This window comes from Erythrolamprus reginae, chromosome 4 (assembly GCF_031021105.1).
Source record: "Erythrolamprus reginae isolate rEryReg1 chromosome 4, rEryReg1.hap1, whole genome shotgun sequence".
Classification (NCBI taxonomy): Eukaryota; Metazoa; Chordata; class Lepidosauria; order Squamata; family Dipsadidae; genus Erythrolamprus; species Erythrolamprus reginae.
In genome coordinates, this window is record NC_091953.1 from 20964199 (window position 1) to 20989502 (window position 25304).

A 25304-nucleotide genomic window follows, 5' to 3' on the forward strand; every position below is an offset into this window, starting at 1 on the left:
CATATTTAATAATTACCTGTTAATGATGTTATCCATTCAATCATGTCTAACTCTTGGTGACTCTATGGACCAGTTCTCTTCACATTTTCTAATTTTATATTACTTGAGTGCTATGCTCTGGATCAGGGGTCCCCAAACCTTTAAGACTTGTGGATTTCAAGTCCCAGAATTAGCCAGCTGGGAGTTGAAGTCCACAAATCTTAAAGTTGCCAAGCTTGAAGATCTCTGCTCTGGATGATGCCAGTTTTGATGGTATCCAGACACCATGTTCTTTAACCAGCCTGGTTTCTTTTTAGCACCAACTCCTTCTAACAGAATTGCTTTCTTCAGTCAACTCCCCCACGTGACATGATCAAAATAAGTGAGACACAGTTTCATAATTTTGCCTTCTAGTGACATATCTGGTATTATACACTCCAGTACTTGCTTATCGGTCATCTTTGCTGTCCAAGGAATACCCAGCAGCCTTCTCTAACAGCAGAACTCAAACGAGACAATTTTCCTCCTGATTTATTTTTTAAGTTCAAACTTTCACAAACATGGGTTGCTATGGGTAACCCAATAGACCAGTCTAACCTGCATTTGGTCACTGGCTGATCATGACCGGTCTAACCTACATTTGATTGCCAGGTATTCCTTACTTTTTCATATTCCAGCTTCTAATTATCTCCAAACAATTTATTATATGAGCAGCCATTTTACTTTAACACTGAGGAGATACATATTTAATAAAACTGGCTTAATCACAAATTCAGATCACGTTATGTACTACATTGTTTATAGTGTACAGTATATTACCATAGCCATATTACCAAACAGATATTCTAGATCCAATTAAATTTTGATATAGCCAGAAATTTCTTACCGCTGGGGAAGAAGTCTGTCGTTGGCTAAATATCCTAGTTTATGTATTTCCTTATTGTAATCAGCATATTTTGCTTGAACAGCGTAAGAGGCCAGCAGAACTGCAGTTTCAGGTGGACAATAGATTTCATCATTCAAGATGGCTTCTTTGATTTGCAGAAAAAAGAGTCTCTGAGTTATTTCTTGAATCAATTCTTCGGAAACATCCTCAGGAAAAAATTTTGCCCTAAATTTGAACTGAAATGGATTTTCTTTCCTTACATCTTGCTGTGTTACCTAAAATGAAATACATAAATTATGAAATATAAAAATGTGTTATAATATAAAATTTCAAAGGATGAAGAAAACATTAAAATATTGGAAAAAGTAATTATCACCCACCTGTCAGGTTTTGCAACTTAATCTAAAAAGTATATAATTGAAGAATGTGTGAGAGATTTAAATAATTATGGAAACATGAGACCTTTCAAAATGTATATTTCAAAAACTTATTACAGGACCGCAACAAGTGATGGAATTTTCTAATATTTATTAAAGAAACTCAACTCTGAAAGCCTATGAACACTCAAATAACATATCCTAGATCTGAATGAATGAAGTATTCTCATTGAATACTTTGTTCTGTACAAATTTGAATGTGCACAACAGCATGTGATATTGATTGTCAATCAGTGTTGCTTCCTAAGTGGACAGTTTGATTTTACAGAAGTTTGCTTTACTTGGAGTTATATTATGTTGTTTAAGTGTTCCCTTTATTTTTTTGAGCAGTGTTGTATAGATTGACTATACATTTGATTTCAATAAATCAAACTTGTGTTAATCACTGGACATACAGCTATATTTTTTTAGCTCAACCTATGGAAACTATATTTTGAATATATCTCACAATGATTAATAAGCATTAAAGGCTTAAAGGTTTCTCCTGTCCAGTTGTGACCAACTCAAGGGGATAGTTCTCCAATTCTCATCTCAAATCTCATTCCCAATTCTCAGCAAAGGGACCCTGCATTGTCTGAGAGAAGCTTCTATTATCATGAAAATACAGAACAGTTTCCTTCCCACCAAAACGACACCTATTTATCTACTTGAATTTACATACTTTCAAACTGCTATGACCCACGGTGCTGCAGTGGTTAGAATGCAGCACTACTTCTGTTGACCGCCAGCTGACTGCAATTTGGCAGCTGGAGTCTTACCAGGCTCAAGGCTGACTCAGCCTCCCATCCTTCCAAGGTCAATAAAATGAGGACCCAGATTGTTGGGGGAATATGCTGACTCTGTAAACTTCTTAAAGAGGACAGTAAAGGAAAGGTATATTAGTCTATTGCTAAAATAGCAGGAGCAGGAGTGAGTAATAGGAGCTAACTGTCCTGTGATGCTTGGGTTTCAAGTCCAGGCTGTCAGTTTTCCAGCTTGACAAGTCCAGAGTCTTAACTGAGTCATTGTGCCACCCCCAATAAGCATTATGCACATCAAATTTCATGAAAATGAACTTAATTGATATGTTATATTTTAGACCACTGAGAAGTTTAGCAAGGACTGAAACAAATTTTTTTAAACAACCAGGAAAGTAAAATATTGAGGAACAAGAAAGATTTTTTATTTATTTTATTTATTAGAATTTGTCAATTCTAATTAAAGGGAAAAAAATACAATGAGAGGACGATAAGCATCTTAGTGCACTTATGCACACCTCTATTTTGGGCTCAATTATGGTCATAAATTGAGGGCTGCCTGTAGTTAAATTTGCCCAAATGATACCACATATTATTCTCTTGTTTAATGTTCTAGAAAATGTCCCATCCCTGATTTAATTATGTTTTAGTTTTTCTCATCTAGACAATCATGTTCTCAAGTTAGGAATAGCATGTCCTTAGTTCTTTTCCCTTACTTTTTAGAGTTCTGTTATTTTTAAGAGTTTCCTGGAGCATACCAGTACAATCCTCTTTTTTCTCAGTAGCCTCATTGTGCCACAATCTGATTCAGCACTTACCAGCTTGCTTTACTACTAGGAAGAATTATTTATGATTCAAGGGATGCAAGTATAATAATCTTCTGTTGCCTGTCTCTCAGTGTCTAATCCACAAATAAATATGAAAGCTAGTAAATTTAGTGCTTGCCTTACAGTACATGAAAATGTTCTCTTATGTTCTAACACACAGATGAGCCCAATAATTCTACTTATCCTAGTTACTGAAGTTATCCTTTAGCTCTCCTTAGATGCTGGATATTTATCAGCAATGATGGGCAGCAGCCGGTGCGGTCAGGTGCTCCGTCCCAATAGGAAATTCCGTGATGCACACACAGCTGCCAGCAAAATCTCATGTGAGGATGGCTCGCACGAGCAAGATTTTGGCGATTTCCGCTCCTGTGCATGTGTGGAAGCAAAGATATCGGCAAAAATTGCCAAAATCTTGCTCGAGCACGCATCCTCACACAAGATTTCACTTGCTGTGCATGCTCAGAAGCCAAATCTCATGCCGACACATGTGTGCCCATGACAGCCTTGGAGGGTGCACCGGTAGCACCAAAGACGGGCGGCTCTTCACTGTTTCTCAGGTATATATTAACCAAAAGCATCTCAATTCTCCCATGATTAGTTGGCAATGGGAGAAATAATTTGTTTAAAAAATGTAACAGGAGGAATATATAGATCTATTTTATGATCTGCTTTCAGTGACATTCTATATTATATGCCACAGCCTTTGAGAAACATATCATTTAGATAGGAATCAATTTTATTTTCTATAAAACTAGACTGACACAAAACAGAAAAAAGAAACTTAGAAATTTCACACATACTCTAGAAATATATTTTAGAGTTTATTCTTCTTTTTTCATTCCTTAGACACCCATCTACTATCAGCATTTCAACACTATCTTCAGAATGTATCTATTCTACCTTTGATACTTTTTCTACACCAAACACATAAGAGTTATTTTAAAATTTTAAAGTAAAAAAATTACCTTTTTGTTTAATTTCAGCCAAGTCGAGTACCCTTTGCTGTCCACATACTGCAATCCAAAAAACCAGACTTCTCGTAAGCCAACTGTTTTTACTACCTAAAAAAGAAAACAGTTATCAATATCAAAGAATGAGCTTGCCATGGATATTTTTGCTGCTGCCATTAATAGCAGTTCTTCCTTGATTTAGCATTATACAAATGCAATAAATAAATATGTAATTCTTCAAGAAAAACAGCAATCTGTATCAGTCTATCAAGAGAGAACTTTGAAATATTATAAACAATTAAAAAGAAGAGACAACTGAAATAAAGATGGCCAGATAGTTACAGAGCAATGCAGTTATTGAAAAAAGTGCCAAGCCATTTTCCTTTAAATAACATCAGCTGTGACTTTATTTAAATACAGTACTTCTAGAAAATCTTCTCATATGGGATAATTTTTTGAAATAACAACTATTTAATTGGGCTATCAGAATCTAAGTGTGTCCTGTTAGCCGCTAAAACAAGAGGTTAAATATATAATGTGTTGCAGACTAATTTTGTGCTAATGTGGTCACTGATAAGCTGATTTCATTGAGAGAGATGTTAATCTTCCCCCATTCTACCCCCAGCACACACCTATGGAGGCAAATCAAAAATCAGTCCATGCTTTTCAAAGTGACGAATTGTACATTTACAAGAAACCCACAAATAAGACAAGAACAGAAGCTTCCTCTTGCTATTATTTCTGAGCTTTTGGCATTCTAGGCACGTTGCTATTATTTCTGGCATAACTAGGTATTCTTGTAAACTTCCCACAATATGAATCAGACTGAAGTTATTGTTTGAACAGTTTCCTTTTTTATGGGTAACTTTACACAATTATAGTAGATGTTGCCCTTTTTGGAATGAAAACAAAAAAAGCTACAGATCAATTTTTTTCTATCTTAGTTATTATGCTTTGCAATAGAATTCTAATGCTAAATAGGACTATCTAAACAATTTAACTTTGCACCAATAACTAATAGATTATATTTTGCAAAAAAACATACCATGTTATCATTTATACAAGATATAAAATGTTAATAAAAGACGAAGACATACATAAACTCAACATTTATACCTGATCAAAAAGCTGTTTCCCTGTTGTGTTCGGCTGAATGGCAAACTCTAGCTCTGCATCCATGGTGGTAACCCTTACATTAATCTGCAGAGAACAAAAATATGTAATATAAATACAACATTTTACTATATTAATTTAAACATTAATATAATCCCAAATGATATTGATATGGTCAGCTTCTCACAAATTTGCTGTGACTAAAAAAACCCTAATTTTTTTTTTAATCGGAAGAACTTTTTTATATATTAATATTTTATTCATCACAATTAAAACTTTGGGGCAATGAATAAACAAAAACATGCTGAATTTAAGATAATTAACCTTTCTCCAAAAGAAGTATATTTGGACAGCAATAAAGGGTTATAAATATGCAAGTCTTACTTCTCTACTTTTTCAATTATTATTGCCAGGGCCCACTGAAACCAGTCCTGGAGATTTGCGCAAGTGTGTGCATATGCAGTACATAGACACACACAAATTTTACCTAATTAATTAAATCACTATAAAAATAAGGCCCTCAATTACTTGATTATTCCAGCTTTATACAGATACACATTTTTCTTACTCGTGGACTAATCTCTCAAATAAACATATATGGTCAAAGGGGGGGGGGGACAAGATACAAAAATGTTCCCCTTGTAGAAAGTCCCACTATGATCAATGACTCTTACTATCAGCTAAGTGTGTATAGGCTCTTGCCATGTCTATTTATCTCAGCATACTTATAAGATGGGATAGAAACTATGGGGATGGGGACAGAATCCTTAGGGTACTTTTCCCTTCTGATTCCCAAAAGGGTATATGTTGGTAAATGGCTTTCAGCTGAGTTGCATGCACAAAGAAACTGATGCAGTTTATTCCATAGCATGTTCCACAGAGCTCCTAGTCCCAGATACATTATGTTCAAGACTGTTGCTTTATTCAATCAGTTTACTATTGGTATCATTACTTTTCCCTTGGCATCCACATCCTGCAGGATGCAATGGAGTCTTCTCTCACTCTTTTTCATCTTGTAAGTCATCTTTTAAGTCAACCCTCCCCTTACCAGGAGGAGAGAGGGCAGAAAGAAAGAACTCATATTTTTGAATAAATTTAGTAAGTAAATGGCTGAACACTAATACTGAATGGAAAACCCCTCAGCTGGAGCATTCTACTTTCAGAATAACTCTCTTCCTAATCACTGACATTTGCACTCAGAAATGTAACATGCTGTATTTGTCAGCAAGCTTGTGACAAATCCTCTTATAAAAACTACCATAGTAACAAACCTTAACTCTATAAATGCCAAATAAAACTAACCACCTTTGATCCCAAATAATAGTGGTAAAACTGCTAAAACAAATGCTAACTTTACCAATTCTAATTAGTCCATGAAAAAATCAATCAAGATGAAGGAGCTTCACTGAAAGTTTGGACTACAATTTACATAATTTCCTTAAAACAAATATGTATGTACATATTTCCCAAATTGTTTTGTTCCAGTGATTGGAGTTCCTATAGTTCTGTACACATTGCTATAATTTGTTATATAAATAAGATTGTAAGAGCCTCTAAACTGTAATTAAGATAACATTCTAACCACCAAGTTTAGGAATAATTAATAGTTGAATCATTGCACCTGTCCTACAAGTCAATACAAAACATTCTTTGCCTTGAATCTCAATGTAACTTATGGAAATTTGTAGAAATTTTCCCACCTCCTACCTCAAGGCACTGTGGCACGCCTTGAAATATACTGAGACACATTCATGAGCAATATAACAGAGGCTGCTGAGGAAAAATAATCCCTCCACAACATAAATTAATTCAAACTATTAAAAATGCATCACAGGTAGTCCTTGAATTATAAATAGTTATTTAACAACCATTCAAATCTACGTAACCTCAGATATTTTATGGCCTGTAGAGCATTTCTGCCAATCATAGAATATCATGACAACTCCCCCAGTCACTTTACAACTAGCTCACATTTATCACCAGTTACAGCATCATGCAACTGGAATTGGTGACTTTTTTGCTGGTTTCTGGCAATAAATGCCCATTTGGGACAGTGAATTCCTACCTGCATCCATGTGATTCACTGAATAATTGACATTAAAAAACAGTTTAAAAATTGAGTCTGGTCCCATGGTGCCTTGGCTTACAATTGCAACAACTTACAGTCTCAGTTGTAGTTTTAAGTCAAGGACTACAGTACAGTATTTGTATAACACAATGGCTAATGATGATAATGCTCTGATGATAAATTATACGTAAGATGAAAGTTAACCCTGTGAATCAGCAAACCACACATTATATGCAGGCTATAAAGAGACAATCCTTATCCACATATCCACCATGCTCATGAAAGATGCAAAGGCTTAATGCTTTATTAAAATGCTAAAAATCTGCTCTAACATATATTTTAAAGCAAAAAACCCAAAATTCTGCATTATAGAGCCATGTATAAATATTAGATTTTAATCAGTTACTTATTACCAAGTCTAGTTTATTATTTTTGTACAGCATTTGTATTTAAATAAGGTAAACAAAACTTCTTTATTTCTAATATCTAAGCAAAATGTTCAATTGTTTTTTAAAAAAATAATACAGAAAATGAAGCTACAGGTAACTGAGTAATTCACAACAGAGATTGGTTCTTCAAAACAGACATAATATTTGGAAGGTTTAATACAAGTAACAAAAAAAAATCAGAAACCCAAGCCTGTGGTGGAATCTGGAGTTTTGTTGAGGGGGAAAGTAAAAAGGCTGCCTGGCCTTGAATTGCTGGTGGAAAGGAAGTAATTGAAAGGAGATCCTCCCTAAAACTTGTATATGTAATAGTTGTGTGGTGGATGCTTTAGTCTGGCAAAATTAAAGTCAAGCACCAGCAACCAAAATGACACAAAAAATTATCAGTATATGATATGTGCATTGCTACTTGCCTAGAAATCTTTTTCACTCCTCCCCTGAACTAAGCTCCAAATTCTACCACAATAACAAAAAAAAAAACCATCCTAAGAATGGGAGAGTTACAAATCTGTTTTTCATTTAAGAACATATAAAGAAAACTAAAATTTATCAGGAAAATTTGATTTCCATTGCATAGAAAAACATCAACATATTTAATAAATCAGTTTCCAAACAAGAATCCATATTTTTATTCTTGTTGAAGACTGATGGGCAGCAGTGGGCTATGAGCCGGAACGCTAAATTGCGCTTGCCACGCAGCTCATAAGTTCTTGCAGGACCAGCGTGATTTTGCTGCTGCACCTATGGAGGTAGCAAACTCGCGCACGGAGCCGCAGGTAAAACCTTGCCGAAACACAGGCGCAGTTTTGCTACCTCTACAGGTGCAGCAGCAAAATCGCGCTGGTCCCACAAGAACTTATGAGCCGCCGTGGCAAACACAATTTAGCGTTCCAGCTCGTAGCCCATCGCTGCTGATGGGAATTGTAAAACCAAACAGTTTCATACTCCAACATTCACTATCTAAGGAAGGGCAAGATCTCAACTTTGTCTACTACTGTTCCCCCACATAAACATAGTAACCCTATAGGTAAAGCTCACTAACCAACCACAAATGGGACTGTCAACTGTTGTTAACCAACATAACATCAAGTGACCACAACAGATTTAGCTCAGTCCTTTGCAGTCAATAAGCAAATCACCCATAATCATTATGTGTGATGTTACTGGACCACAACAAGCAACTTACTCCCAGTGTCTCAATTGACTTTGATTGACTGTGAAGCTTGCAAATGGTGATTAAACATGCCTGGGATAAACACATATCCATCCTAACATAAAATACGGGAAATAGTATAAGGGCAATTGAGTTGGACCACGAGGTCTTTTTCTGCCCTCAGTCTTCTATGTTTCTGTGATCATGTGAATGCAGAGCGTTGTGACAGTCAAATGGCAATTACAAGGACATTAAGACAGTCATATGTTCAAGACTGTCACAAAGCTACTTTTTCAGCAGAGCCATCATTAACAAAAAATTACCTGTATTAAATGCTTTCAGAAAAATCCCCCAAATCTTCAGAAATTTGTCAGGCCCAAGTCCAAAGATAACACAGAAAAATGTAATCAAGTCCAATCATTACACCTAATGGAAAGAATCTTACCAAACTAAATCTATAATTATCCACCCTAATACATAGATTTTGAGAAATTTTAGAGTGTGGCTATCCTGAACCTCTTAGCCCTCTCATATCCACCTCAGACCGGCAGTCTCTTAATTCATGCTTTTCTTTAGAATATACTGATTTCTCCTTGGGAAAGCTCTGTGTTGCTGCTAAACTGTCTCTACTGCCATCTTTAGGCACACATTTCATCACAGAAATAGCTTTTTTTGAGGAGACAAAAGAAACAGCAGTAAGCACACAGGAAAACACTGTTTTGTTTTAGCAGTTTTACCAATATTATTTGGGATCAAGAAAAGAATAGATACTTTGGATATACTGAAATAGAGTACATGAAACAGGTTCACTCTGTAAACCCTAAAAGTCTATGAAATACAAATAAGGTTCCATATGGATTACTTACTGGTTTCGGCATTTTCCTTTTCTTCTCTTCTCTTTTTCTTACTCAATCTTGTCTTTTCTTCTGCTAAAACAAAATAATTATATATAGTTTATATTATATTATTCTATTGTGAAATATTTATACAATAATTTTCCAAACAGTTCACCTGAGTAAAAGAATATACATGTACACTATTCTTCATTTACTTCCTATGTTTTAATTGAAGAATAAGCTGTAAACTTATTCAGACTTCATAATGTAGTACTTTTTGAAATTAGAAGTTTTAATGATAAAAAGCTGGATTTTACAATTGAATTTTGATCATATATTTTTGTTCCATACTTAATTGCCAGTGCAATATTAGTGGAAAAATGTTAAGATTCAACTGAATCTGAACGGGTCTGAATAAATACTTAAAAGAACAGCCATCAAAAAAGTCCAAGATATTTTAAACATAAATCAGCTTAGAATTTATTTAGAACAGATAGAACTAAGTAAATCTAAGGCCAGCTACTACCTTGTTATTCCCAAAGGATTTTAAAAATAGCTATTATTTATGATTCTATCATCTGTTTCTATACAGATTTTAGCTAGATTACAAACCAAAATATGGAACTAGTATCAGTTAGCATCATATCCATTAAGTACTGTATTTCCTAAATTACATTTATTAAATCTGCTATATTACTAAGAATGCTGTTATAGAAGTGAAAGTCATTGCTCCATCATTACACAGTTAAACTGTACACTAAGGACTTGTTGAAAACCAATTGTGACTTTATCTGTCTTCATGTATGTTAATTTCTGCTAAGAGTAGCAAGCTTATAATATTGTTATTAATACTCCAAACCTACTATTGGCAAAGCAATTGCATAGAATTACAGGGGGTGGAATTACAGTAGCATTAAATAGTGAATGAAAAATGAATGAAAGTCTATAAGATATATCTTTACAATAAAATAATTTACATATTTACCTTAATTTATATGTAAATGTAAGATTTGATCAAATTAATTTAAGAGCTGAAATCCACTTATGGAAATCACAGCTTTGGAAATAGAAGAATATACAGTACTTATTTTTATTTTGGGGGAAATTGCTTTCTAACTCAATTGGTTGAACATTTTTATTTAGGGAATATATATTCATTACAGTGTGTCAATTTAAGCATTAGAAAGGTAACTAGTAAATAGCTTTTTAAACAGTTAAAACTGTATTTAGTATATAGCAGGTACAATGATGATATTATATACATTTTCTCTTTTCAAAAGTTTAGCAACAGTGCTCTGGTTCATTTTATTTTGTTTACTCTTATTATTTAATTTATAACTTTTCCCTTCTTTGTACTCCAACCAAGTTGCAATACCTGTTGTCATAAAGCAGGTTTAATAAATTAAGCAACTATAACAAAAATATAATTGTACTGTACTATTAAAGTTGTAATTATTCTACAGCAATCAACTTCTGTATTATGGAAAAATGCAGAGTTGTGTGTGAGATGTGTTTTAAAAATATACAGATGATTCTCCTAATACAACATTCCCTATTTTACAGGGGATTTGTGAATTACACAATATCTCTTCCTACATTACAAGTTAATTTGCCTGCACTGTGCTTTAATTTAATTTTATTTGTTTAATACAATTCTTAACCACATTTCAATTGTGCAGCCTTCTCAAGATGGTGCCCACACCAACTTTGTGTGATGCACATCTTTGCACAGATAGTTTTCACCTTACAACAGCACTGAAAAATAGTGACTTATGGCCATTGTTTAAGCTTACATTGCAAAATCCCCATGATCATTTGATTGAAATTCAGAGGCTTGGCAATTGATACATATTTATGATGGTTGCACTGTCCCAGGGTCATGTGATCCCCCTTTGCAACCTTCTGACAACGAAATCAATGGGTAAACCAAATTCACTTAACAACTTTATTACTAACTTATCAACTGCAGTGACTTATTTAACAATTGTGGCAAGAAAGTTCATAAAATGGGGCAAAACTCAATTAAAAATTGCTTACTTAACAACAGAAATGTTGGGCTCAATTATGGTTGTAAGCCAAGGACTATCTGTATTTTCTTGCATGTTTTTATCTGAATTCACATATTACTGTTCCCCAACTAACTGCTAAGACCCATGGGAAGATCCTCTAAACTACAATCAAAAAAATTATTTGATCATCACTTTCAAACCTAGTACATTATAGAGATTTTTTCACAAAAATATATGTTATTACATTTTTTGATCAGCTGTCTCATATACTTAACAACTTGGATGGCATAAACTTCTAGTTACACTTTATATTGGAATTTATATTAAAATAATTTTAAAATAAAGTATGCTTTATTCTTAAAAATCAGTATTTATATACATGAGGGGTGTATTTGGCCCATAGTGCTGGATTTGGCCCAAAGTGCTGTATTTGACCCATAGTGCGCTTACATTTGGCCCACTGGGTCGCCCTGGAAACAGTAAGGACTCGCCCACAGTGCCTCTGCCAATGAAAATGGAGCACAGGAGGGCCGTGCAGCCCCAGAAGCACTCTCTTCTCTGCTAGCAGTCACGTGCTTCTCCCTCTCACTCTTTGCTGCCAGGCGATCCTGTGTGAAGAAGGGCTTCACTGCTGCACTTTTTAAAAAGGACTTTTAATGAAACCTCCAATGCCCACAGATCTGATCCCAAGCCAAAAAAACTTGCTCTCCCCTTCCCACCCGGCAGGTCTGCATCCTCTGGCTAAATCAGGCCTAAAGCCTGAGGGGGGATGAGAGATTTAATGGGCAGAAAGGAGTGTGAAGGACGGAAAGGCAGCAGAGCGAGGTCCATGAAGTAAACTCAAGTTTCTTAACTTGGACCAGCAAAAGGCAGTGGGCGGTGGTGGCAAGGGAATACAAAGGCCAACTGGAGAGATGGCACAGTGCTCGGCCATTCAGGCTTCAAAGAAAAGTTTGCTTCAGGTCAAGGAGCACAACCTGCTTTCTAAAACAGGATCCTACAAAGCTCCAAATCCTATATATAACAAGCCGTGGTGATTCAGTCCAGCTCCTGCCTTACTAAACCTCACTCCCCACTGCTCCACTTGCTTCCACAGCGGACTTGCCAGCTTAGCTTGTTTACCTCTGGGCCATTTCCCCTCCTTCAGAGACCCCTTACTCACTCTCCTTGCTTCTTCCCCCAAAACCGCCTCTTTCTTCGTCCAAACATGCACACAGAGCAAACATCTCATAGCCATCTCCTCACAGAAGGTCCTGGTGCCATGACATGTGTGCATGTTTGCTCTGTGTTATATTTGAGGCTAAGAAGGACGAGACGACTTGGCCAAACTTTTCTGTGAAGGGACAGCGAAGCTGCTCGGAAGGCAGCCACTGCAGCCTGTCCCTTTAAGGTTCCTCCTCTGCCACCTGGCTTCAGCTTATGGAGTGACCAGGACCGGGAGAGTCGAGCCCTTTTTCTTTGGCACCAGATATTAATAAAATACTGTTCGCTTTCCATAACAGGCCACGAGTTTGGAACAGTTTCATACAAGGTTATTTTTATTAAACTACTTTTTCTGGTTTTATCATGAACCCACAAGTAGATACTCGTTACATTGATTCCTATAGGGAAAATTGTTCCTACTTACGAACTTTTCTATTTACGAGCCTGGTCACGGAACCAATTAAGTTCGCAAGTAGAGGTACCACTGTATATATTCAGAACTTGTCATCTTTTAAGGCTGGATTGAAATAACAGAATCCATTAAAACCAAATAAGGCAAAGGAATCAATTGGAACCTGGAGAAATATTTCTCCCTTCAATAAATATTCTTATAAACAAATCTTCTGGACTAATATAGCGAATGACCAGAAACTGAATATAGCTTTGACAGAAATGACCACTGGGGTGCAACACAGTTTAACAAAATATTCATTTCAAACTCAAAAACGTGTTTCAAGTTCAGAATAGGATGTCCCAAATATACTGATGTCATTCTCACCATCCCATAAAAGTTCTAAGTTCAAATGTCCCTTTTTTTAATGCCAAACATGGCTCTTTGAGGTAAGAAACCCATTCAGAATGGGTTTTTTTTAATGTCAGAATACTTTTAGTAAGATGGAAAGAATCATCTCAGATTTTTAAAATATTTCCTACAAGTCTGAAACGAGAGCATCATAAACACAGAATGTTTGAACTCTGAAACATTTGTTAACAAATGCGTTAATGTAGTTGTCCCCATTTACAACTAGTCAAAGGTTCATGAGGAAAATATTTTAGCTCCCTTTTCTTTTTCATTAACCACTTATGGTTTAATTTATTTGATTTACATGCTGCCCAATCCCATGGGACTCAATAATCCCATGGGATTTTACTAGCAGGAAGGAAAAAAAGTAAGTATCTAAACAATCTCTAGATATCCCTTGGAAACACAGATAAAATTGCTTGATGTAGATACTTGTATATCCCAACCCTTTTTTTGTACAGAAACCTCAGTGCTAAAAATCTTGCAACTTCACTCCTTGAGTATTTACTCAGAAACAAGTCTTAATGCAATCTGCTTCCTAATAGAGTGTTGCCAGCAGTTTGGCAAATCGAATCTCACCAGGCTCAAGGTTAACTCAACCTTCTATCCTTGAGGTCGGTAAAATGAGGACCCAGATTGTTGGGGGCAATATGCTTACTTTATGTAAACTGCTTAGAGGGGGCTGTAATTAGCACTGTGAAGCAGTATATAACTCTATGTGCTATTGCTATTGCTGCCTTTATTAGCTGTAATAGTGAATACACACATGAAAAAGTAAACATATATATGATTAATAATCAGAAGCTCTTCTTTTTCAGAGCTATATCTCAGAGCCCTTATTCCACCTAACCTCGTCTTACAGGATTCATATTTAACCCATTTTTAAAATAACTTTACCTCCCCACCCACCCACCCACCCTATCTATCTGCAACAAAATAAATTGGCAGGGCAAGTCCAGCAAAAGGGAAACCTATGATTTAAAGTCGACAAAGCAATGCAGGTTGGCGGGACCACGGGGGAGGGCCTTCTCTGTGGCCGCCCCAGCTCTATGGAACCAACTACCACCACCACCACTCATGTCCGTACTGCTCCCACCCTACTGGCCTTCCGTAAGGCCACAAAGATCTGGCTTTGCCAGCAGGCCTGGGAGGCCATGAACTAACAACTGACAGGGCTACACCATATGAATGGTATGTATGTATGGGATTATGGTGACTGTTTTATATTAATGGGCTTCTTTTAATACAGGGTTTTACATAGTTTAGATTATATTCGACTTCTTTTTATTGCTTTGTATTTACTTCTATTGCTATTGTTGTAAGTTGCCCTGATTCCTTCGGGACTGGGCAGCATAAAAGTCAAATAAATAGGTAGGTATGTAGGTATGTAGGTAGGTAGGTAGGTAGGTAGGTAGATAGATAGATAGATAGATAGATAGATAGATAGATAGATAGATAGATAGATAGATAGATAGATAGATAGATAGATAGATAGATAGATAGATAGATAGATAGAGTACTTTATTCTAGATAAGTGATGTAAAATCTGCCATGAACATTTTTTTTTTAATATGCCGTGAACATATTAATCCCTCGCACCTTTAAAAAAAATATTGAGGGGGCTAAAGGGAAAATTCGGGGAAATGGGAGTGGGAGGGAAACCCGGCGAAAAGAAGCGCTGGAATTCGCTTCGCTGTCAGGTAAAGAGGAGGGGAAATCCCGACGGGCAAAGCAAAAGCAACCGTATTGCCGTCCTTCTGTAAATCCTCGGGAGACAGCGAGCGCCGCTTTTTGCACATCCCACCGCGACCTGCATGGCGGGAAGCTGCCCGTCCCAGAGTGGATTGTGGACCTCAAGTGTTCCCCCCAAGCAAGCTGGCGGGTGAGGAATAGCCCTCGTCCGCCACTTCTAGAGAGCGCCCGGTTTGCGGGGGTTTGAGAGATACCAGCGGATGGGACAAGGCGAAGAGCGGCCTAGTGGTCGCCCCCGTAAACACGACCGCGTAACTTCTCTCCCCCGCCTTGACTCGCCTCACCTGCCGAACTGAGGCGCCGTGGGCGGCCAGCTCTCTCTCGTCCGATGTTTTTTTTTTTTTTTTGGCTCCCGAAAGGTTCTCGACAACTGAACTGAAGGAAGAAACCACAAGCGGACTGCACAGCTTCGCCCGGTAGCGGGTGCGGAGACGCTCCGAAGGGCCGCGGCGGCGACCTGCTTCCCTCAAGAAGGGGGCTCGCTGGATTTGCGGCAGCGCCGCGTCCTGCTGACAGATCCGCAATATGGCGGCACCCTTTGAGATTTTTTTTCTTTCCTCCCTTATCACAGCGGCTGGCGCCTCCGTCTTCCTACGGAGCATGCGCGGACGGAGAACGGAGACGGAAGCATGCGTGCTTCGGCGGGATGAAGCTTGCGCCTCCGAAGTATCTCTTGGAAAGTTAGGTGGGGGGAGAGACGAGGCGGTGGGGGTCGGTTGGCTGCCGCGAGCCGCCTCAGAATCAAAGGCGGGGTCACGTGGTAGGCCGTGAGGGGATAACGGTCTCTGGTTAGCATTGTTGAAAAAAGCGGGGGATGCGATGAGTTCAAAGTCCCTGCTCCCTTTTTTGAGACTTTTATTTTGGGCTGGCCAACGCAAGGCGTCGTTCCCGTTCGTTTTGGAGCGAGTTTTAAGAAGAAATGTGAAGTCTCCCTTAACAGACTTGATAGCTTTTGCACGCTACCTACGTATTCCGGCTCATGAAATCTTATACAATACAATTCTTTCTTTCTTTCTTTGTCAAAGCATGTACAACATAATAGGTATGATATAAACATAACCAAAAGGAAGTAGGTACTGTATACACTGCTCAAAAAATAAAGGGAGCACTTAAACAACGCAATATAACTCCAAGTAAATCAAACTTCTGTGAAATCAAACTGTCCACTTAGGAAGCAACACTGATTGGCAATCAATTTCACATGCTGTTGTGCACATTCAACTTTGCAGAGAACAAAGTATTCAATGAGAATATTTCATTCATTCAGATCTAGGATGTTACTTGAGTGTTCCCTTTATTTTTTTGAGCAGTATGTATACAGGTAAATTTGGACAATACATCTTTTATTTTTACAGGTAAATTTGGACAGTACAGATGATGATGATGATGATGATGATGATGATAATAATAATAATAATTTATTAGATTTGTATGCCGCCCCTCTCTGAATTTGGACAATACATCTTTTATATATCTTACACTTTCTAAGTAACAAGGTCAAAGGAAAATAAAATGCAGAAAAATGCAGACAGTGAAAAGTGCCATGCCCTGTTAATGGCCGCTTGCAAAACATTGTTGCAGCTGGAACAGATATCTTTGCATTGGTACGAAAACCAACATGGAGCAGTAATTATGGAGCGAGAGAAAAAACTAATTTCTCATGGAAACTCAATGGATGACTTGGGTCTCTGTCTCTCTCTCACACACACACATACACAACCCATAGCAGCCAATTCTGCACTTATCTAAAACGACTTGTCAGAAAGTATGCCTGTCTTTGATTAGCTATTCTGAACAGCACAATTAGGCAACTTGATTTTTCTTTTATCTTTTTTTTTTGCTGTGTAACAGAAAGGAAGAATTCTCTTAATTTATGTGATAAGAGAAATTACAAACCCAGGACCTCCCAAAAACAGTTAATGGGAAAAAATACTACTAGTAACATCTAGACTAAATCTAAGAAAGAACAAAATAACCAAAGGAAGATTAGGAGGCAAGGCAACAGCATGGTTAAAGCAAAAACAGCTTTGTATCACTCCTTCAGAAACAAAATATTTTGCCTTAACTGTGCTGGAGGAACCCACAGCTGCCTCTGGGTCTTTAAAATACACTTGTTTGATTTTTGGCTTACTTTGGGAATCTAAGCCATTGTCTCGTTAGCTGTAGTTTGAGGAGACCATGTTGCATAAATCCAACCACTTGTGGTTTTCTCAGGAAACTAAAATTAAACAAATCATTGCCTGGTATGTTATTTGAATCATACTATTACGATTTGTAAACTGTATTTCACCTTGGCATATAATGACCATCCCATTGTATAACACCAACACCATTATTAAATTTGCAGATCATACAAAGGTGGTGGGGCTGATTAATAAGAATAATGAATCTGCTTACAAGGGCTAACATTGTGGTGCAAAGAAAATAATCTTACACTTAACACCAAAAAAACTAAAGAACTGATAATTGACTTCAGGAAGAAGAAAGATGTATATTTACCATTGTACATAAATGGTGAACAGGTTGAGAAGGTTGGTAGTTTTAAATTTCTGGGTATTCATATGTTAAAGCAGTGATTTTCAACCTTTTTTGAGCCGCGACACATTTTTTACATTTACAAAACTATGGGGCATATTGGGGGGGGGGGGGGGGCGCTAAAAAAAGTTTGGACAAAAAAATTCTCTCTTCCTCCCTTCCGCTCTATTTCTCTCTCCCTCTTTCTCTCCCTTCCTCTTTTTTCCTCTCTTCCTTCTTTTTTGCTCTCTTTCTCTCTCCCTACCTCCCTGTCTTTCTCCCACCTTCCCTCCCTCCCTCTCTCTCTCTCTCTTTCTTTCTTTCTCTCTTGTTCTCTTTCTCTCTTGCTTTCTTTCTCTCTCTTTCTTTCTTTCTCTCTTGTTTTCTTTCTCTCTTGTTCTCTTTCTCTCTTGCTTTCTTTCTCTCTTGCTTGCTTTCTCTTGTTTTCTTTCTCTCTTGCTCTTTCTTTCTTTCTCTTGTTTTCTTTCTCTCTTGCTTGCTTTCTATCTCTTGCTTGCTTTCTCTCTTGTTTTCTTTCTCTCTTGCTCTTTCTTTCTCTCTTTCTCTTTCTTTCTTTCTTTCTCTTGTTTTCTTTCTCTCTCTGAGCTTCGCGGCACACCTGACCATGTCTCGCGGCACACTAGTGTGCCACGGCACACTGGTTGAAAAACACTGTCTTAGAGGACATCTCATGGACTATGCATATTAACATGCTTGTGAAGAAAACACAAAAGAGGCTGTACTTCCTAAGAATGCTCAGGAAGATAAATGTATCTCAGCATCTATTGCCCTACTATCGCAGCACAATTGAGAGTGTCCTAACATATGACATTCTCCCATGCTATGGGAACAGCTCCGTAGCAGATAAAGCAGCTTTACAGAGAATCATTAGAACTTCCCAAAATATAGAAAAAGACCTCATGGTCCATCTAGTCTGCCTTTATAGTATTTCCTGTATTTTATCTTAGGATGGATATATTTTTATCCCAGGCATGTTTAAATTCAGTTACTGTGGGTTTACCAACCATGTCTGCTGGAAGTTTGTTCCAAGCATCTACTACTTTTTCAGTAAAATATTTTATCATGTCCCTCCTTTCCCTTCTGTCCTCCAGACTGTACAGATTGAGTTCATTAAGTCTTTCCTGATAAGTGAAAGTGTCTTGCACAGAGGCTCTGGGCTAGTGTTTTTCATAAAGCAGGAATCAAAAGGAAAGAGCATTCTGCTCACCTCTGTGGGCTTTGGTCAGCTAATAACATGGCAAAAAATCATAAGTAGTATGGATGTATGGATGTATGGTTGATTTGATTTCATTTGATTTGATTTTTATGCCTCCCTTCTCCTTAGACTCAGGACGGCTTACAACATGTTAGCAATAGCACTTTTTAACAGAGCCACCATATTGCCCCCACAATCCGGGTCCTCATTTTACCCACCTCGGAAGGATGGAAGGCTGAGTTAACCTTGAGCTGGTGATGAGATTTGAACCGCTGACCTACAGATCTACAATCAGCTTCAGTGGCTTCAATACAGCACTCTACCTGCTGCGCCACCTCTTATGCTTGCCTTGGAAGACAGTGACAGTGATATGTATATATTATGAATGGCAAATGTTTTATATAGAATAGAGTAGAACAGAATAGAATAATTCTTTATTGACCAAGTGTGATTGGACACACAAGGAGTTTGTCTTAATGCATATGCTCTCAGTGCACATAAAAGAAAATATACATTTGTCAAGAATCATGAGGTACAACACTTAATTATTGTCCTAGGGTTCAAATAAGCAATCAGAAAACAACATTAATAAAAATCTTAAGGATACAAGCAACAAGTTACACTCAAATATGCATTATACTACATATTTAGTATACTCCCACTATGAATTCCATAAATACAAGGGTGAGTTAAAAAGTAATGCCATTTTCTTTATTTCAGGTAAAGTTTTTGTTAAAAATAACTGAAATTTTTCCCAGTTATAAATGATTATATCATTTACGTTCTGAAATATTTTGTTTTTTATTTTTCAGGTTTGTAGACTCGCAAGGAAAATTCAAAACGGCTGCCCCGTTAGAGTTGTGTCAAAAACAAAGAGAGCAGTGATTGAATTCCTTGTTGCTGAGGGGGAAATCCCTGTGAACATTCATAGATGATTACAAAATGTGCTTGAGGACAATATTTTAGATTATAGCAATGTATGCAGCTGGGTGTGTGGTCTGAATGATGAAAAGGTGGGAACTGTGAGCGTAGCCGATAAACCCCATTCTAGCCGTCCGTCCTCTTCTGTGAATTCTGCCAATTGTAAATAGGACTTCTCTACACAGATCTCATCTCTGATCGATCACTGGGGAATAGGCTGATACCTTTAAAAGAAAAGGGAAAAAAAAGAAAACCAGTGAGTGTGTCTTCCACATACTAGGAAGACAAGTTTTTTTTAAAAAAATTGCATTCCTCATCTCACTAAATAGGTAGAAGAGCAGGCGTTGCTTGAGGGCAGAACTAAGTGTATCACAACTTAAAGACTTTATATTCCTACAAGCAGTTCAAGTCCAATCACTCCTGAATTTATTTCTTTATTTATTTATTCGATTTTTAGGCCGCCCTTCTCCTTAGACTCAAGGCGGCTTACAACATGTTAGCAATAGCACTTTTGAACAGAGCCAGCCTATTGCCCCCACAATCCGGGTCCTCATTTTACCCACCTCGGAAGGATGGAATTCCATTGACCCTCCTCTGTTACCAATTTATTGCTGAACTTTAGTTGACCAGATTCTTGAATTAATTTGTGCTGCAACTTTATGAATGGTCCTTACTTTTTGCGCCTGACTGTATTTACCAGTGATGGTGAATCTACGGCACGTGTGCCACAGGTGGCATGTGGAGCCATATCAGAGGGCACGTGAGTCATTGCCCTATGTCAGCTTCAGCACGCACGTGTGTGCCAGTCATCTGATTTTTGGCCTTGCAGAAGGCCGTTTCTCCCTCCGGAGGCTTCAGGGAAGAATCCCTGAAACTCCGGAGTGTGAAAAACAACCCAATGGGCAAACCGGAAGTTTGTTTCTTCTGAATTTCTGGTTTGCCCATTTGGCCATTTTTTCACTTTCCCAGGCCTCAGTGAGGCATGTCCATGGAGAGGGGGGATTGTGTGCATGCGCAGGGGGCAGCGCAGGGGATGCGCATGTTTGTGGGGGAGGGAATGAGTGTGTGCACTTGTGTGTGTGCTAGCACACATACGCACATCTTTTGGGCACGTGAACCAAAAAAGGTTCGCCATCGCTGGTATATACTCTTTTGGAATGGAATGTTTGTTCTCAATTTCTCTTAAATCAATATGAACTTTTAAGCGTAGGTATAATTCTCTTGTTCAGTTTAAAATAATAAGAACATTTTGTCTTTTGCTTATTATAGATCATCATTTTCTAGACAGGTTTACAAGATAACGCGACATATCAAAAAGTACCATTCATTTGTCACATAACTTTGGCTAGCCTGCTATTTAAAATAATATTTATCTGCTCTCTCAGGCTAATCTAATCTCTTAAATCAATATAACAGATTTACAATTGTGGAAATAGTAGGTAATATAAATTATCTAGTATGTCTACTTTACACACCAGGCACTGTATGTTTCATAAGACTTTAAAATTGCAGCCATATAAACATAATAATCCAAAGTAAATAAATGCTTGTGAAACGTAGCAGATAAGGAAATAACTGGCACAATTGCAGTAACAATTTCATTCACTATATGAACTAACATTGGCTATGAAATGTAGAACATTTTGTAAAGCTAAGATGTGCAGATAGGATGACTGATGCAAAAGAGAGCAAAGAGTTTTGTCTCTTTCCCTGAAAAATAGGTGACTTTAAGAGCTTGTTGTGAGCGTCAAACAATCCTACTTCGATTTCTGAATTCCTCAAATATGCACAAAAATAAGCAAAGGATTAGTTTCTGTAGATTTGTCAGAACATCTCTTAAATATAGAGTGGTCAATATCTTCTAACTCATAATGCTGAGTTTCTGGCATACATCATTTCCAGTGTCTAACCAATTACTTTCTTCAGAAAAAAAAAATTGGTTATTTCTCATTATGTTAGAGATTTCTAATTAGGGGAATTCCGAAAAGGGGGAATGAGAATTAACAAAAAGATGCCAATTTATTAGTGTTGATAGAGTTGAGGTGTCTGACCTTCATTGGATGCTTCTGGATGAAACATTCATTTTACTATATTTATGCCTGATTCAAATAACTGTATGGTGGGCACCCAAACAACACTTTCAATTTCTAACACTCTTGTGTTTACACACACACACACACACACACACACACACACACACACACAGGATGCAAGGGAAGGGGGGAAGAATTGCCATAAGAAAGGAGACATAGAGAACATACAGAATGCTTTTGGATTGATAGTTAGACATGGTCTATCTGAAAGTGTTCCTAGTGCAGGTTCACTGGAGGTTGCAGATGCTCACATGCAAACTATTTGATCAATAGGCACTGATGTTAATTTTCCCAACAAACAAAATATCAAAATTAACTTAATGAGGCCTTGCAAATCAAGAGCTGAATTCAGATGTTAACCTAAATCACAATTGTTATGAACATTGGCTTTTACTCAGTCATGGAATTAACTGTGGTTCACAAGTCATTCTGGTTAAGTTAATAAGCACACCATTTTGCCTACCATCCCTGCCCTATTGTCTTTTTTATCATTGCTTTCTATGTTATGTTTATATAAACCACTATCCTATACTTGATTAACAACAATACATAAATTAAAAAATAATAAAAAGTTCAAATATTATATTAAATACAAACTAAACAGACTGCATTATGATTTAGCACAATGTTTCACTAGCCGTAACAAGCTGGAGAATTGTACAACTGCTACTGCTGATATATTTAGTGAGGGCAAGATTGGGAAAGACTGGCTTACCCAATTTTTAATTATATAGAATATATATCTATAGCAATATATGGAAACATAGAAATATATAGAAATATATAGATGCAATATATAGAAATATATAGAAATATATATGCAACTGTATGAATGTGGCACTAAAAGCTTTGCTTAACCAAGCCCATAGCTTGATTCCAAATCTCCATAGCAAAATGCAGTGGTTCTGTCAGCTAGCCAGAGAAAAGGTTTTGAAAACATGCTATATACATAATAGAGATTGTTGCAAAATAACGAACTGATAAATGGACCTTCCTTTCACAAATAAAGTTAAGATATGTTAGCTTAACATACCAGCCTACTAGTCACTAGTTCTTGACTTTTATTATTTGAATATGTATCAAGGATTTTATTACCCCAAGTCAATAGGAAAACTGCAGATAGACATACAATTGCTCTAATCTAGTCTGTAGGCTCGCCCTGAGTTGCATAGATTATGACAAATGCATTGAAATGTCCAAGCAATCTCTCTAGATATCTCTATTTGAAAAGGACAGTTATTGCCCTGCTTTTAGGCTGAGGTCTTGCACCTCACATACTAATTTAAACAAGAATGAAATGAAGACAGATATCCCCTTCCAAATTAAAAGACACTTGCATATAAATTAAATATACAGATGCAAATAGGAAATTCTTGCCATAATTCAGTGATTAATATTACTAAACTACACCTCTAAGTAGCTTAGCTAGCACAATTTATTGTAAGGGATAATGGGTATTGCAGCACAGCATCTGGAGTTGTTGCTAAATGTTCATGTAATTAAATACAATACTTGCTTGCGTCAGAATGGGAAAGATTGTTTCCAGATAACCCGTTGTTTGTTTCCCAAATTTGGATAGTACTCTTTGTCTTTGAAATAGACTTGCTGTTAGTAACAGAGGTCTGTCCTTAGTTAAGCAGAACATAATCATTCATCAACAACGTAAGGCTGTCGGTGGAGATTCTCGGTCACCTAGATCATGGTTGTCTCAAAGGTACTTTTTCAAGAGGCAACTGGATTTTCTGTTTGTTTGTTTTTTGAAGATATTTCATTTATCATCCAAGAAACTTCTTCAAGTTTCACTGGATGGTGAGGAATGGAAGGGTTTATTTTCCTTGCAGACACCTGGTCATTTGTGTTATGCCGGCCTCTATGGCATGAGCCTCCTAAAAATTCAAGGATAAAAAATTCAGACACACACACACTTGAAACTTCAAAAGCAATGTTTTTTTCACAAAACTCAAAAGAAACAAAGCACCCTTTTTGTATTGCAAAGAGCACTCCTTCCAAAACAAACTTGTAGACAGTAAAACCCCTAAAGCAGTCCCAAAGTACAGTGATACCTTGTCTTACAAACTTAATTGGTTCCAGGATGAGGTTCTTAAGGTGAAAAGTTTGTAAGACGAAACAATGTTTTCCATAGGAATCAATGGAAAAGCGATTAATGTGTGCAAGCCCAAAACTCACCCCTTTTGCCAGCCGAAGCGTCCGTTTTTGCGCTGCTGGGATTCCCCTGAGGCTCCCCTCCATGGGAAACACCACCTCCGGACTTCCGTTGCCAGCGAAGCGCCCGTTTTTGTGCTGCTGGGATTCCCCTGCTGGGATTCCCCTGCAGCATCACAAAAACACAGAAGTCCGGAGGTGGGGTTTCCCATGGAGAGGAGCCTCAGTGGAATCCCAGCAGCACAAAAACGGGCGCTCCACTGGCAACGGAAGTCCGGAGGCGGGGCATCCCAGCGGTGACAGTGGGTTTGTAAGGTGAAAATAGTTTGTAAGAGGCAAAAAAATCTTAAACCCCGGGTTTGTATCTCGAAAAGTTTGTATGACAAGGCGTTTGTAAGATGAGGTATTACTGTACTTAGCTAGCAGCTGTGAAGAACGTCACAGCCCTCTTTCTTCCACCAGTTGAAACAAACACGCTTTGCTATGGCTTGTTTTCAAAGTCCTGAAAAATCAACAAACAGAGATTTCTTGAAACCCCAGGCTCTTCCTCCAAAGACAAACAGATAATCTTCCACACACAACAGCCGACAAGCTGTCCTTTTATCAGCAGCCTAATTAGTTGCACCACACCCAAACACATGTGAATTCTCTTATTTCTGATAATATCTGCGCAGCTGCTCCTTCCTATTCAGTGCTCTGCGGCTGCGTACATCAATAAAGGGTTCGTCATCCGAATCCAGGGATGATAATGAGGATTCTGCACTGCCTCCCCGAGTCCAATTCCTCTTCATCTCCTGATACCGACCGTTCGCTGTCAGCAGAAGAAGACAGTAACACTCCGACACTGCGAAAATTCACCCACATCCACCGCATCAGTCCTTGGGGCAGGAGCTGGCCCAGAGCCAACCACATCAATTTGCATTCGTTTAGAGCAGTGTTTCCCAACTTTGCCACTTGGCAGATATAGACATTGAAACATCTCAGTCATCCTTAATAAACATAAGAAAAATCTCATATGGATTAGATAAATACCCATAGCTGCTTTGCTGAAAACAGAGAAATTAAGAATATTTTTTAAAATTAAGCAAAAATTGCTGGAAGGAGATTGGAAAATAAGCATGGCCTATTATCTGATACACGGCTGGGAGCTTCAGAATTATATGGGAAAATGAAAACAGGAAAAGCAGAGGGAGCGTCTA

The 25304-nt window shown here is 37.6% G+C and overlaps 1 protein-coding gene across 2 annotated transcripts in view; it reads right to left on the reverse strand.

The window, feature by feature from the left end:
* RDX (radixin) overlaps positions 1 to 15895 on the reverse strand; it is a 34938-nt gene extending 19043 nt beyond the window's left edge. The window contains exons 1-5 of one of the 2 annotated variants that reach the window (XM_070749751.1): positions 15483 to 15895; positions 9463 to 9525; positions 4933 to 5016; positions 3832 to 3927; positions 866 to 1140 (exon numbers count right to left, since the gene is read on the reverse strand). In XM_070749751.1, the coding sequence (XP_070605852.1) occupies positions 866 to 1140; positions 3832 to 3927; positions 4933 to 5016; positions 9463 to 9474 (467 nt within the window). In that variant the 5' untranslated portion in view covers positions 9475 to 9525; positions 15483 to 15895. The remainder of the gene's footprint in view (positions 1 to 865; positions 1141 to 3831; positions 3928 to 4932; positions 5017 to 9462; positions 9526 to 15482) is intronic. The other variant, XM_070749752.1, reaches the window with a different exon arrangement.
* Positions 15896 to 25304: the final 9409 nt, after the last annotated feature.